This window comes from Crinia signifera, chromosome 4 (assembly GCF_055691185.1).
Source record: "Crinia signifera chromosome 4, ASM5569118v1, whole genome shotgun sequence".
In the NCBI taxonomy this organism is placed as follows: domain Eukaryota; kingdom Metazoa; phylum Chordata; class Amphibia; order Anura; family Myobatrachidae; genus Crinia; species Crinia signifera.
In genome coordinates this window covers 257,597,267-257,611,850 of record NC_139220.1, presented here as the reverse complement: position 1 = coordinate 257,611,850, position 14,584 = coordinate 257,597,267, and the positions used below count along the sequence as shown (strand labels likewise).

Below are 14,584 nucleotides of genomic sequence, written 5' to 3'. Positions count from 1 at the left end.
GTGCAGAGAGAGTTAGATTTGTGTGAGTTATTTTGTTTCGGTGCAGGGTAAATACTGGCTGCATTATTTTTTACACTGCAATTTAGATTTCAGTTTCAACACACCACACCCAAATTTAACTTTCTCTATACATGTTACATCTGCCCCACCTGCAGTGCACATGGTTTTGCCCATTTTCCAAACAAATTTGTACTGAGCTCAGATCTGAATAAGACCCTTAGTACGAACTAAAATCTGACATTATAGAATGAAACAATAAGAAATATGTGTATTAATGTTTTCTTACAGCTCTGGATGAAAACTGCTCTATCCAGAAAAAGTTAGTGGGTAGACCAGTCACAATCCACAATCAATAAATCGTAGCTTATGATTGGTCATTCTGTTCTCTCCTCCTATCTGTGTTTTTCGAAATTGGTAAGTGTGACCGTTTGGATGGTATTGAGTTACAGGTAAGAGAAAGGGGCACATTAGTATATTATTCCTGGTATAATGTTAGTGGTAGGTTACAGTTGCCAAAGTATTTTTATCTCTCACATGAATAGGCGAAATACTGACAAGATGGCAGCTATAGAGGTTGGTACCTGTATCGCTCCATGTCCAGCTTGTTCCCCAGTAAGAGGACCGGGCTCTCATGTACTGCTCCTCTATTATATTGGGATATGATCTCCAGGTATTGGTAGCATCCTTCAAAGCTTTTCCTGTTATCAATGCTGTACACTACCAGAAAGGCGTTAGCCCACTGCAAGTACCTCTCAGGATTCACTGGCCCATCCTACAGTGAATAGAGAAAAAGTCTTATTCAACACGGTTAAATGAGAATAGTGGAGGGACAAATATAGAATATGAAGGGTCTACTGTACATTCTTTACAACATTTGTAAATTAAAATCTGGGTTTAAAATGGATAAGCCCTGATCAACCGACCCACTCAACTCAAACAGCCCTATACTGAGGGCAACTTTCTGTTGGTATACACGTGATCAGAGAGTGATAAAGTAGCTTACATAAGGAAATGTTTTACTTTTGTTCTTAATGTGTGTGCACGTCCCATATCCCATATAATAAATTACATAGAAGAGTAAATGTCCTGTATACTTTCAGATGCCTTTTCTTCTGCATCTTGAAGGGACAGAATATAGAGAAGAGTGCTTACATTAAATATATGAGTACCAATGTAATTAAGAAACATTCAAATATACAATAGTGACATGATGAATAGAAATAATATGTATATCCTCTGATTTATGAAGATGGGTTCTGACATCCTATCCGTATAACTAAAATTAGCAGCTAAGTTTGTTTTATTAGTAGTAGGGTTTTATAGAATTGTTTATGAGCATAAGTAACCATCTTCAAACCTCCAACTATAGTATACTGTATATATTTACAGCTAAGCTAAATCCCCTCTCCCACACATTTAACATTAAACGCTTTTTCCATTTTACTGAATGGGAATTATTTGTGACAGTTTAGAAAGCGTAGTGTTACTTAAGTCCCATAATTCATTTTCCCAGAGAGGGAAGATATGACAGGTTCAGCACTTATTCTAGTTGTTTATGAAGAAAGCCAACAACTCCCCCTTCTGCCCTCAATCTAAAAAAAAACAATTCTTGCTTAATAAAATATGAAGATCAGGAAAAGGAAACAATTTAAATCAACATGGACATTTATAGTGAGTATAAAATAAATATTTATATTAAACCCTTGTGTAAAGTTTCAACCAAGCAACCAACGTATCATTCATAATGGCAACATAAGTTGCAAATGTTGTATAATATATAATTGTATCAATATAAAATCTAGCAGCTGCACTGACCTTAAACATTTAACTTAAACCCATTTCACATCGCAAATGCCGGGTCAATCCCAAACACGGGTCCATCCTGGGAGTGACCCGGCATTTGCTGTGTTTGCTTCTCACGGTGACCCGGCTTATTGCTGGGTCGCTGATCTCATCCGGGTGCCTGGTGGAGCGGTGGCACATCAGGTGGGGGCGAAGGCCGCACTGATGTGACGCTGCTGCCTGAACGGGACTTGGGTTGCCCATTCACACTGCCCAGCAACCCAGATCCAACCCAAGAATAATACTTATTTTATCCTGGGTCAGATTGCCAGGTTGCTGGGCCCAGGATATTTCAAATGGCCCTTTCACATCGCATGCTGACCCGGCAACAACATAGGATTGACCCGGGTTACTTGTGCGGTGTGAAAGGATTGTGGCAACTAAATAAACATCTTTATTTTAAATGTACAGTATATGTATAGATGTAGGGCTGCCGACAGGTACAGTTGTCCCAGGCCCCGGCCTCTGGAGGGGCCCGGGCAGCTGCCCACAGCAGCACGATGCCACCCCCCAACCCATGCAGCCGCACACCGCCTCCCCCACCCGACGGCCCCCCAGCCAGGCACGCACAATACACAGAGCAACCTGCAGAGTGCCGAGCCTAGGACACAGAGGGGCTCGGCGCTCTGCAGGCTGCACTGTGCAGTGTGCATTCCCAAAGAGATGCACGCAGAGAGCGGAGGCGTGCAGGACAAGGGCGATGCCGCGCCGCTGCAGCTAGGTACTGGTACTGGTGGGGGGGCCCGGACTGAAGGTCAGACCTGGGCGCCCCACGATTCCTAGTGGTGGCCCTGAATATATGCGTAGTCGTAACTATGGTGAGTGGAAATGGTCCCATTGCTATGAAGCCCAGAGGTTTAGGGGGACCTGGACGCAGTTATAAATTTGCATACTAATTTCCTAGATTTCCCTGGTAAGCAATTGGGTCAGATCCTGAATTCTATAACATTTCATTTTCAGTGAGAGAAGTTAAAATGGTAATGGGGCACTGTAATATTGTATAATTTGAACCTGAGGCCACTGTAATGTGCATAGGTGTGCATACATTGAGTACTAGGGGTGCACAGGCACCCCTAATGCTGTGCCCACCCTGATGAACACCAATCTGCTGCTAGCAACCAGCAATACCTTTTACCAAAGACTTTTGCTTTTTAGAACTGTACAGTATTACATTAAAAGAAGCGCCCATCAATCAGTTATGTGTGTTTTGCATTGTTAATTGTACTAGACCATTGTCATATCACTACATACCTGTGTCATTCATATATGTTTATTACTGTATTTGCATGTACTGTTACATAGAGTAATTACATGAGTAAAACTGAAATAGGCAGGAGATTATGGTGTGGCTAAGAGACGTTTTATATTGTATCGAGTGCAAATATATGATGGTAGACACGACTGATTGGCTGTGTAAGACACACCCAATGGGAGGTGTTAAACATGTCCAGTAGGTGGTGCTAGGCACACCCTTTTAATTGTGCACCCCCTAATAAAATGTGCTGCGCACCCCTATGGTAATGTGTCATAACCTGATCTGCTCATTATAATGTGGAGAGCGCTATACTGTTACATAATAAGAACTGGGGCACTTTAACATCGCATCATTTTAAATGGAGAGCACTCTAATGTGGCAAAGTATAAACAGGGGTCACCGTAGTGTGGCATAATATGAACTGAGGACACTGTATGCCATTCTATGACTTGGGGACATGGGGCCTTATTCTGGTTTGAGCGGCCGGGCCGTACGCGTACGTCCCGGGGTTTTTCATGATCTGCGCATGTGCAGATACGCTAATGCGCCGGCGCGAACACTCCACAACGCTTACGGCCGGGCTCTCAACGTGCGAAAAAACCTGTACGCGAGTGTACGGGTAATGGGGCGGCATAGGGGCGTGTTGATGGGAGCGGCCGAAATAATGAGGGAAAATGGGCGTAAATATGGGCGTACACGGGGGTGTGCACCAAAAATGAGCGGTGCTACTACCGCACGATCGACTAAGGCACCGTTCATTTCGGACACCAAACAGGCGGCCGCCAACCGCCAGCTCAAACCACCCCTACAGATACCGCATGCCAGCGTGCGCCTGAGTTTGCTAATTAACGCTGATTACTACTCAAACACATACACCTGAATGTAATAAGCAATGCTGCAGTCTATTAAGTCCAAACCATGATTTCACTACCTGCAAGCCACACATACAGCACGCAAACACATTGGAAGCTTATGTTTCTATACTTCTCCACATTTAAAGGTTTGTTTAATTTAAGGTAAGAATCTTTTTATACGCTAAGGTAGGTATTTGCTAAACAGTTAGACACATTCACTACCTGCTTTCATAGACTTTACGCAGTAGCACACTCAATCTACACAAGTCGACATGTGTCAACGTGTTCACTCTAATACTAACATAGGTTTTGTATTTAGGATACAATAACATAAACCACATCTAACACCTACAAAGGATGTTTCAGCAATGTTTTAAGCCCATGACCACTATTTTGCACACAATCTTTGTATAGTACCCAAAATAATGACCTGTACCACTATCTCATCTGCTATGATTTGGATTTGACTACACTCTGGATGTAAGATGCCACCAATCACATTATTGCACTCTCATCTCTCTAACAAAGGATTCCTACATCTGCTTATGACACTGTCAAATCATATATATTTAAAAAGTTATGCATGTTTGTTCACAAGCTAATTTATCATGTTTGGCCCATTCACACATCTTTTTTTAGGGAGGACACATATGCATTCCTACACAAATGTACCTTTTCACCCTTGTTTGTCTGCCTCACCCACTCCATGAGGAAAGCATTGTTCTGGACCTGCTTTTACCTACTACTGTAGGAGCTACCTCACCTGCATACAAACTGCTTTCTCACCTATTAAGTTGCTCTGCACATGTGCTGACACAAACTAATTAGCAGGGAAAAGTTGGATAGGAACATGGGAATGGCCATGGAGAGGGTTACACATGGGAAACTTCGACCACACTTCAACAAATGTTCAAAAATACCCTGGTCAGTAAGTACACATAAATCTAGTATTTGTTTCACACAAGAAATGACACATACCACAATTTAGATTTAATTTGTAAAATAAATTTATTTGCTGTTCAGCATCACAGCTTGACACTTTAAAGTGAGAAATCAAATAAACAAATAAAATAGACACACAAATAATAAAACAGCCAGAACAAGAGGTTGCATATCTCCAAACATGTGTTACCCTGCAAATGCAATGGTGAAAGAAATGGGGACACCAGAATACGTACTGCAACAACCAGGGTGAATACTAAGCAAGATACACACCACCCAAAAAAAAAATCCTGCATTTGTAGAGGTCAAAATACGAACTTTCATGCCCATGGCACGCAAATGGATCGATGGCCAACTCAGGAAGCGGATGTCCAGTGCAATTAAAACCTTTGGCCTCCAACCACAGAGGAAGTGAACCAGGTCTCATTTGGGCCCTTTTTTGCCCCTTTTAGATGGGGCCTTGGGGACAGGGGCCTTTGGCTCAGCTGGCTTTCGGCGTCTTCCCCTAGTCAACACAGGAGGGTCAGCCGAGGTGGGAGGTTGGGGAGCAGCTTGGGGTGGGGCAGCAGATGGGGGATTGTCCCTTAGGGACCTGGCGGTGGACAGCTGCTCCGCAAGAAGTTCATTCTGGCGGCTGAGGTGTTGCCCAATGCTTACTATGCCAGCCGCCAGAGTTTCATTAATGCGGTTCAAGGCCTCAACCTGCAGCTGGTTTGTGGCCTTCCACTCCGCCAGAAAATCCGCCACCTGCTGCTGACGGATCGCAGCATCCACCCCTTGCTGCTCGATCCTGTCCAGCGTCACCAACAGGCTCTCATTCCATGTCTCCTGTGGCTGGGGCTGGGGGCGACGTCTTAATGGAGGCTGGACCACTTGCTCCACCTGTGGCTCTGCAGAGGAAGATGCTGCCGGTACATCCAGGCTTTCTGCTTCTGCTAGGATAAGAATTGAAAACAATGTCACCATCACATACGCAATAAAAAATATCTTTCTAAATACAATGCATTACTGTGACTTACCATCAAAAGCAGCAGCAAAGACCTCCGCCGGGAGCTCACTGTCCATATTGGAGATCCCCCTGATCTCCCCCACATCAATCACGTCACAGGAGTCCAGCTCCAGGGGGGTATACTCCAAATGGTCAGGCATAGGACCTCTCCCGGTGGACATGCTGTGGTTGTACCGGTCAGTCATCTTCCTCTTCAGTGCACTTTTGAAGTCAGTCCACCTACAAGTTTAAAAATACAAATATCACCATGAGATATGTGCACCACTGTGCTACGTGTAGGGTTACCACCTAGTCCCTTTAATTCCGGACACATGTTACTTACACAGGTTCTGTGGCAGTTTAAAATTAGGTGAAGTGGAGTCTTGAAGTCAGCCAGCCACAGAACCTGTGTAATTAATATGTGTCCGGAATTAAAGGGACTATGTGGTACCCCTAGCTACGTGACATTTCCTAGTGTGGGTGATCTTATGTTTTTTTGCCATATGTGTCCCACACACACATTCATGTCTCAATTAGGAGGCATTTCAGTGTCTCATCTCATTCATTAGGCCACTAAATGCACATACATACATCACTATGCAGAAATGACATCATCCATGGCCAAATTAGGCACCTCCACCTGGTGTGAAACTACACATTCCACCATAGCTTGACAATGTGGTTATTATGGAGTAATTTAACTATGGAATGGCATACTGGGATGTGTAGTTTCTCACCAGCTACATGTGCACAGTTTGCTCATTCTTGTTTCAGTAGCATCATATGGAACATGTTACAACAACTCTTTCAAAAACACACTTTCTCTTGTCCCATCACATACTTCACATGAGCAGAACTGTGCCCATAACCTCACATCACACCAATGGTGCATGTTTCATATATCAATGTGGGTTATTAGACATGGTTGTGTTCACATGTGACATTGAAGTGTAGCACTATCTACAAACACACCTTTCTATTAGTCTCAAAACATACATGTAACATATGTACACACATATGACATCAGGGGGCCAAAGACCAGGGCAATTTTTCAGCAGTCTCCAGCAGGAACTGAGGCCCTTATTCTAGTTCACTCTTTCTGCCCAAATATTTCTTTGATGGACAAAACCATGTGCACTGCAGGTGAGGCAGGTGTAAAACCCCACCCAAATCTGATTATCTCTGCACAAGTAACACCTGCCTCACCTGCAGTGCACATGGTTTTGTCCATCTAAGAAATATTTGGGCAGAAAGAGTGAACTAGAATAAGGGCCTCAGTTCCTGCTGGAGACTGCTGAAAAATTGCCCTGACAAACACACTAACCTTTTCTTCACCGCGTCCCAAGTTCTGACCACTGGTGCCACCTGGTTCACTTCCTCTGTGATCTTGTCCCAAAGGTTTCTCCTTGCACTGGCACCCGGCTTCCTGGTTGCCAATTCAATCCATTCGCGTGCCCTGGGCACTAGAATTCGCATTTCGGCCTCTACAAATGCAGGGTTTCTCTTTCTGGTGGTGGTATCCTGCTCAGTCATCACCCTAGATGTTGCAGCACGTTTTCTGGTGGCCCCAGTTCTCTCACCATGCACCTGCTGGGTCACACCTGTTTGGAGAGATGCAACCTCTTGTTCTGGCTGGTTGCTTGGCCCTTGTGGAGCTGGTGGAGGTTCACCATACACAGGTTGTGGAGTATTGTGGGCTACATCGTGAAATGTGTGCACCTGTCATTCCAATGATGAGTGTTGTCAGCTGGTATCTGTTGGAGTTCGTGTATGCCTTGTGAGTCACATTTCAAAACATCACGTTACAATGCTTTCCTTACATATGTAATGTGTAGGAAATTGTCATACAGCAACATGTGGCATTGTGGCCCTTTAAGCAGCGTAGTTATGACTAGAGGGTTGCATGTATTATTTTCCGCACACTGTAAATACAGTACTCCTCTCCATGCATATCGGTGTATCGTGCCCCCTTTAAGCAGCGTAGTTATAAGTAGAGGCTTGCGTGTATTATTTTCCGCACACTGTAAATACAGTACTTCTCTCTTCATTGAATGCATGCTGTTGGTTGTGGTGTGTGTATATCGGAACGGTCCGCGTAAGTTTCTATTCGCATCCAGTTTGTCAATGTAAGAGGGATTAATAAAGTTAATACCAAACAAACAATTTTTTCGACCAATCAGCAAGCACCAAAAGTGATATATGTACCTGCAATTAATAACTGCGCCATTGCCACTATGACTTGTCCTCGAGCTAGGCCCTTTTCCACCTCAGAGCTTTTGGCCCTGGTAGAAGTTATGGACCGTCACCTGGGGCCCAGGGGCCCATATGTCACTAATGCGGACAAGCGGCGGGCGTATACTGCTGCCCGCCGCCTGATCTTCTCGACGACCGGCGTCCGCAGAAGCCTGGCGCAGGTTGAGCGGCGCTGGTCAGACCTGCGCAGGCGGCAGCCAGTGTTCCTCAGCAGCCTTCGCCGCCATATTGCCCGATGTAAGTTTTGATTACTAGTATGTCAGAGTTTTTTAGCAATGTTTTGTGTATTTTTTATAAATATGTTCCTGAGTATGGGGGTGTATATGGGTGTATATGGGTGTATATGGGGGTGTATATGGGTGTATATGGGTGTATATGGGGGTGTATATGGGTGTATATGGGTGTATATGGGGGTGTATATGGGTGTATATGGGGGGGTATATGGGTGTATATGGGTGTGTATATGGGTGTATATGGGGGGGTATATGGGTGTATATGGGGGTGTATATGGGTGTATATGGGGGGGTATATGGGTGTATATGGGGGTGTATATGGGTGTATATGGGGGTGTATATGGGGGTGTATATGGGTGTATATGGGGGGGTATATGGGTGTATATGGGGGTGTATATGGGTGTATATGGGGGGTATATGGGTGTATATGGGTGTATAGGGGGTGTATAGGGGGTGTATAGGGGGGGTTTAAGTAGTTGATCAGTTTTTGGGTGTAGGATATCAAATAGTTTGCATGATAAATGTCTGAAATATCACAGCAATGATAATTTTGAAGGTTATGAGCATGACTAATGTGAATTTTTCTTTCCCCCTTTTTTATGAAACCCAATCTTCGATTTCTATGCCATCAACATGAACATTTCAGCACGGGCAAGGGCACGCATGGAAGCCCGGGAGCAGGCAGCCCGGGACCAGGCAGCCCGGGACCAGGCAGCCCTGGAGGAGGAAGAGGAGGAGGAGGAAGAAGAGGAGGAGGAAGAAGAGGAGGAGGAAGAGGAGAAGGAGGAAGAAGAGGAGGAGGAAGAGGAGGAGGAGGAGGAGGAGAAAGAGGAGGAGGAAGAGGAGGAGGAGGAAGAAGAGGAGGTGGAAGAAGAGGAGACACTGGGTGCAGTTTGGACCCACACAATTTCCCCATCCCCTTCCCCCTCCACAACCCCCACCCCCTCCACAACCCCCACCCCCTCCACAACCCCCACCCCCTCCACAACCCCCTCCCCAACCCACACCCCCTCCCCCTCCCCAACACTGGAGACACTGGGTGCAGTTTGGACCCACACAATTTCCCCATCCCCTTCCCCCTCCACAACCCCCACCCCCTCCACAACCCCCACCCCCTCCACAACCCCCACCACCTCCACAACCCCCACCCCCTCCACAACCCCCACCCCCCCCCCTCCCCACCCCATTTCCTACCCCCCTACACCTCTCCACCACCCACCCCCAAACCTCTCCACTCCCCACTCACACCCACTACCTCAACCCAAACTCCAGGACCATCCCCCTTGCTCCTGACCCCCCCAACCACTGCACAGCCAACCAGCGGCAACCAGGATGGCTCAAGTAGCCGTAAGTAAATAATGTGTCTAATGTTGACCTACACATTTCTACACATAAACAATCACAACAACCACATATGTGTATCCAACATCAACATTAGTTGCAACATATCACTGCAGGCCGACCATGAGGTGTGTCCTGTCCTTCTCCAGGAACAAGGCTCCCCTTGGTGGTTTTTTTGAGTGTGGCCATGCCTCACCCCTTGAATAATTGACATAACAGTACATCCAATGAGATATCCGACATTAGTGGTGTGGTAGTTATGTGGCTCCAGGTGTTGGGTAACTCCAGTTCCCAGCATGATGTGCAACACAGGGCCGGATTATAATGGAGGCGCAAGGGGTCAGTGCCCCTGGGCCCCCCTCTAGCTAGGGGCCCCCTGTGGTTGTCATGTATTTTTTAAAAATAAAATGTTTAAGTTATGTTTTTTTTTTTTTAGCTAAATGTTTTGTGCATGGGTGGGGTAGTGCTGCAGCTTCACCTATCTGCCAATGTGACAATGATTTATGGTGCTGAGCATCGGGAGCCAAGGCACACTGATTGCACAAGTGTGCAGTGCATTTCTGGGAGTTGACTAAGTCCCATGACACTTTGCACCAGAGGACAGAGGCTGAGAAGTTTGTGCTGAGCTCTGATTGGTGGAGCTCATTACATGCTTCTCAGGTCCATGGAGAACAGCAGCAGCAGCTTAGTCATAGGAGGGTTTTTAATCAGAGGCAGCACTAGGACTGTGAGGTCTCCTCCAGAGTAAGGGGCAGAGGGACAAACACAGGCTTTTCATGTGGTGTGTGTATATATATATATATATATATATATATATATCCCCTGCAGGTAACCATTGACCAAGTTTATTCTGCCTTTACTCTGTGTTTTGACAGTATAATATTCGCCCATGCAGTGTGCGGCCAGTAATGACAAGTGCAAGGGGGCCCCCCGCTCTAAAGTACCCCGGGCCCCCCAAAGGCTTAATCTGCCACTGGTGCAACTTAAATGTAGAGATTGTTTTGGTAATAGTGTGTGAGGCCATGCGGATGCATGCTTTACAAACATAGCTGTAGGCCTATAATTTGTACAGCAATGTCCTAAATTTAAAATACTAAGGAGTGCTTAAGCCACAACAATGTCATAACCCTTAAATAGCACAGGCTAATTGTGAGGTTAGAGGACAGTCCCCCAAAACCAAAGTACCAATTGGGATACAGCATACATTCATTGATGAAGGAGTAATTGAATTAATGTTATTTACTATGTACAGTATGTGTGTGTTAACATGTTTTTTTTTAGTACTGTGTTTACAGCAGACCCATCTTCAATGTAGTTTCTAAATGTATGTGGCCTTCACACATAACTCTGAACTTTTTATTATGTACAAATACAACAAACATTTGTGTATGTTATATATTAATTTTTTTTTTTTATCCCTTCTCTACAGACACTGGACAGCAGCAGGAGGAGGTGGCAGCCCTAATGAGGGAGATCATGATCACCCTCCTGTACCTCCAGCTCATTTTTGGCCTTCTGGAGGCCCGCCTTTAATTTTTTTTTTATCCCCCCCCCCCTTATTATTTTTGTATAAAATAAAAGTTTCATGACAGTTCGAAATTGCCTGTGTTTTTACTAATAAATATGTTAGAGGGCTTGTAAGGGTAGGTACATACAGATGTGTACTGTAAGTTATACTTGTAATTTGAGGTGAGGGGTAATGATTGATGTGTGAATGTGTGTGTTTTTGAGTAAAATAACACATAGTGAAAATGCATTAATGTTTAATGTTGTTCGATTAAAACATCACACATAACATCAGGGTAGGTATACATGTTACACATTTTGGACAAAGTAATTACGGACATAATTTAGTACATATACAGAAACACCAACATAACTTGATTTAAAAGTAACAGCAATATGGGGACACATAGATAGTGATTAAAATGCCACATTAGAACATAACAAATATACATGTAATGTGGGTTCAAATGTAGTTTTATTAGGTCTTTATTAAGGTAGACAATTGAGTTAATAGAAAACAATAATTGAATAACAAATAGATTAATTAATCAATTGTCAGATTAGTAGTTGAGAGGCAAGATTTGCAGGTCCATATATGTGAAGGGTATGCCAGCGTGCACGGACGTACGCTCACTCTCACGAGCGGTGACAAAAGCTGAGTTTTCCATTGAAAACAATAGGGACCCGTCCGTGCAAGCTGGCGTACGCTCAGATCTCCGCAAGAAGTCGTTGGGAAGACGGACGAAAGACGTCCGTAAACGGCGCCGTACGCTCAGTTGTACGCCAGTTGTCGGAGTGTAAGGGCTGGTCCGTCCGCGTACGTTGCCGTACGCTCATCTGTACGCCACTCCTCTTCTACGGTATTTCTGGCCGTACGTAAGCGGCTGATTTGTGGGTGGACTTAACCCTAACGGCCGCGTACGGCTAGCGTGCGGTAATGGCGAACGTACGCACGTTTGGCCGCTCCGATCAGAATAATGCCCATTGTGTGGCATAATGTGTACTGGCAGCAGTGTCGTATTACCAAATAAGCAGATTATGCACTTGCCTATGCGCCCAGTGCCTTTTAGGGGCCCAACGACAACGGATCTTTAAAAATAGTTAAATTAAATTGTTTACAGATGATGCAAAACAAATGAATCCACTCAAAGGGGGTTAAAGTAACAAAAACTTTACATTAAAGCCTGCAGAGAAAATACTGTATTAATGCAATATACCAATTACCAACTTAAAGTACATAAACCATAGATAACATATTCACATTTGTTTCCAGATGGTAGATTGTAGCCTGGTAAAATTAAAAACATATTAGGAGATAATTTGCTATGGCGCCCACAAAGGTCTGATTACACACATGTATGTATTACTATGTACAATCTGTATTTTATTGTTATCAATGCTTTTTTTATTTTTTATTATACTACCAGGCATTTGCCAAGTCTCTCTGCAAGTGGTCTGTCTCTCCAGGAACTGGTAGGAGAGAGAACGTCATATTCCCAATAGGAGTTGTGTGTGGATTTTTCCTTTTGTATTTAGAGGTTTTTATAGCGTACGTGATTTAATGCGCTGATGACTGATCTACTTTTAGATGATTTATTGCCCAGTGCAGTGAAAACATTACATTAAGGCATAAAAGGAAATACTGCTCTGAATGAAAGGCTGTGAATCCCCGTCACTAACGTAGCTCCGCTCTGCCTGAGTGATCTGTAAAACTGCACCAATCTCAGCATACTTCTTCTCTAATAACCATTACATTTCACATTGAGGCAGTGAGAGGCCAATCCCTGGGCCTGACAGTGGATATCTATCACTTGATATTACAATGCATTCTGGTCACTGAGTCCTCAGCCAAGGTCAGCAGGTTTGAATAGAGACAGCAAAGTTCATGATCTGACTGTCTGGTGCATTTCAGCTAATACCAAGAGATCCTGAACATTTTTAGCTCACTTCAAAGGCCTCTTTGAATATGGCCAAGATTGAGATCAAAAGATTCATTGTCCGGTACCGGAGCACTCTGTCTACAACCTGAGCAGTGTTCTCCAGATCCCAGGATATTTATGTCCTACAAAGAGGCTCACTATCCAACAGGGTACAGCCGAAAACATGGCTGACATCAGAATTACCCTTCTCTGACCTCTCATGAGGTTCTCATTCTCTGTAACTGAAAGGAGAGCTAAAATCTGATCACTGACCTAAAATAAACAAAAAAATTGCTAATAAAGAGCCCTACTATTCAGTACAATATTCAGCTGCACACATTACACCAGTGGTAGATAATGACGGTAATCAATCTTCCATTTATATTTCTGTGTGCCTTTATGGGGTGCAGAGAAATGAGGCATGAGATTGTTTGCGGAACCTGACTATTCTGCAGGCACTGTGTGCACAGTGGACTGAGCACCTGATTCAAAGATGGACGGAAGTGTAAACAGCTTTGCATTTCTGTCCAGTTATATAGAGGGACATGCAACAGTTGCCACAATAGAAGAGATGCCTCCTGCATGTAGCTGCGATCTTAGCACTGCAACCAATGTCACAACCTGGGGTCCAACATCAGGAATATCAGCTGACAGCTGACTGATGGAATTGGGGTCTGCAGGGCTTTACAAATCTAAAGCAGCCCATACACGGTCCGTTTAACGGATCCGTTTGGGACTTAATTAGCACACATCGGATCGGATCCCTAGTGCATGCACTGCGATGTGTACCTAGTACACAAAGTATGTGCAGCACATACTTTTTGTACCGTACTATGTGATGCGCGGGAGCGCGCATCGCATAGTACAGAACGGAGCCATACACAACGGACCGTGTATGGGCTCCTTAAGAGTATTTCAGTCATTCACAGCAGTCACTGCCTCAATGACGCTTATAATCTATGTTCTCTATCTAATGGACACACATACACACTATAGTTTATAATTTATCAGAAGCCAATAAACCCATAGATGTGTCCTCATACATCTAACCTTGCAGCGCAAGATGCCTGGCATGAGTGAGCAGCTTGTGCAACTCTACTAGCATTGGATGTCTGTGCTGAATAATTTGATATGTGACACTTGTGTGACTGAGTCTGGATAAGCTACACAACACAACTTGTATTGGAAAAATGCTGCTGCTACATTGTAACATTTGGTATAAAGAATCAGAGACTCAGTCGCACAGTTATGTCTCATATGACATGTGGGGGCTGTTTGGTGCGAGTGCAGTAATGATGTATAAGGACATATCTGTACCTGTATGCTTGTAGAGGAAATCCATACAAACATGGGAAGAAACTGCAAATTCCAGTACTTGTGTTATATCACTGCGCCCAGTTTTCTTACATCCGTTAACTTAGTGAAATCGCTTTACATCGCATTACGTTATA

At 44.3% G+C, this 14,584-nt stretch overlaps 1 protein-coding gene across 2 annotated transcripts in view; it reads right to left on the bottom strand.

Moving 5' to 3' along the window:
- RASL12 (RAS like family 12) overlaps positions 1–14,584 on the bottom strand; it is a 59,644-nt gene that overhangs the window by 8,013 nt on the left and 37,047 nt on the right. For both annotated transcript variants that reach the window (XM_083184304.1, XM_083184305.1), the window contains one exon: positions 582–772. In XM_083184304.1, the coding sequence (XP_083040430.1) occupies positions 582–772 (191 nt within the window). The remainder of the gene's footprint in view (positions 1–581; positions 773–14,584) is intronic.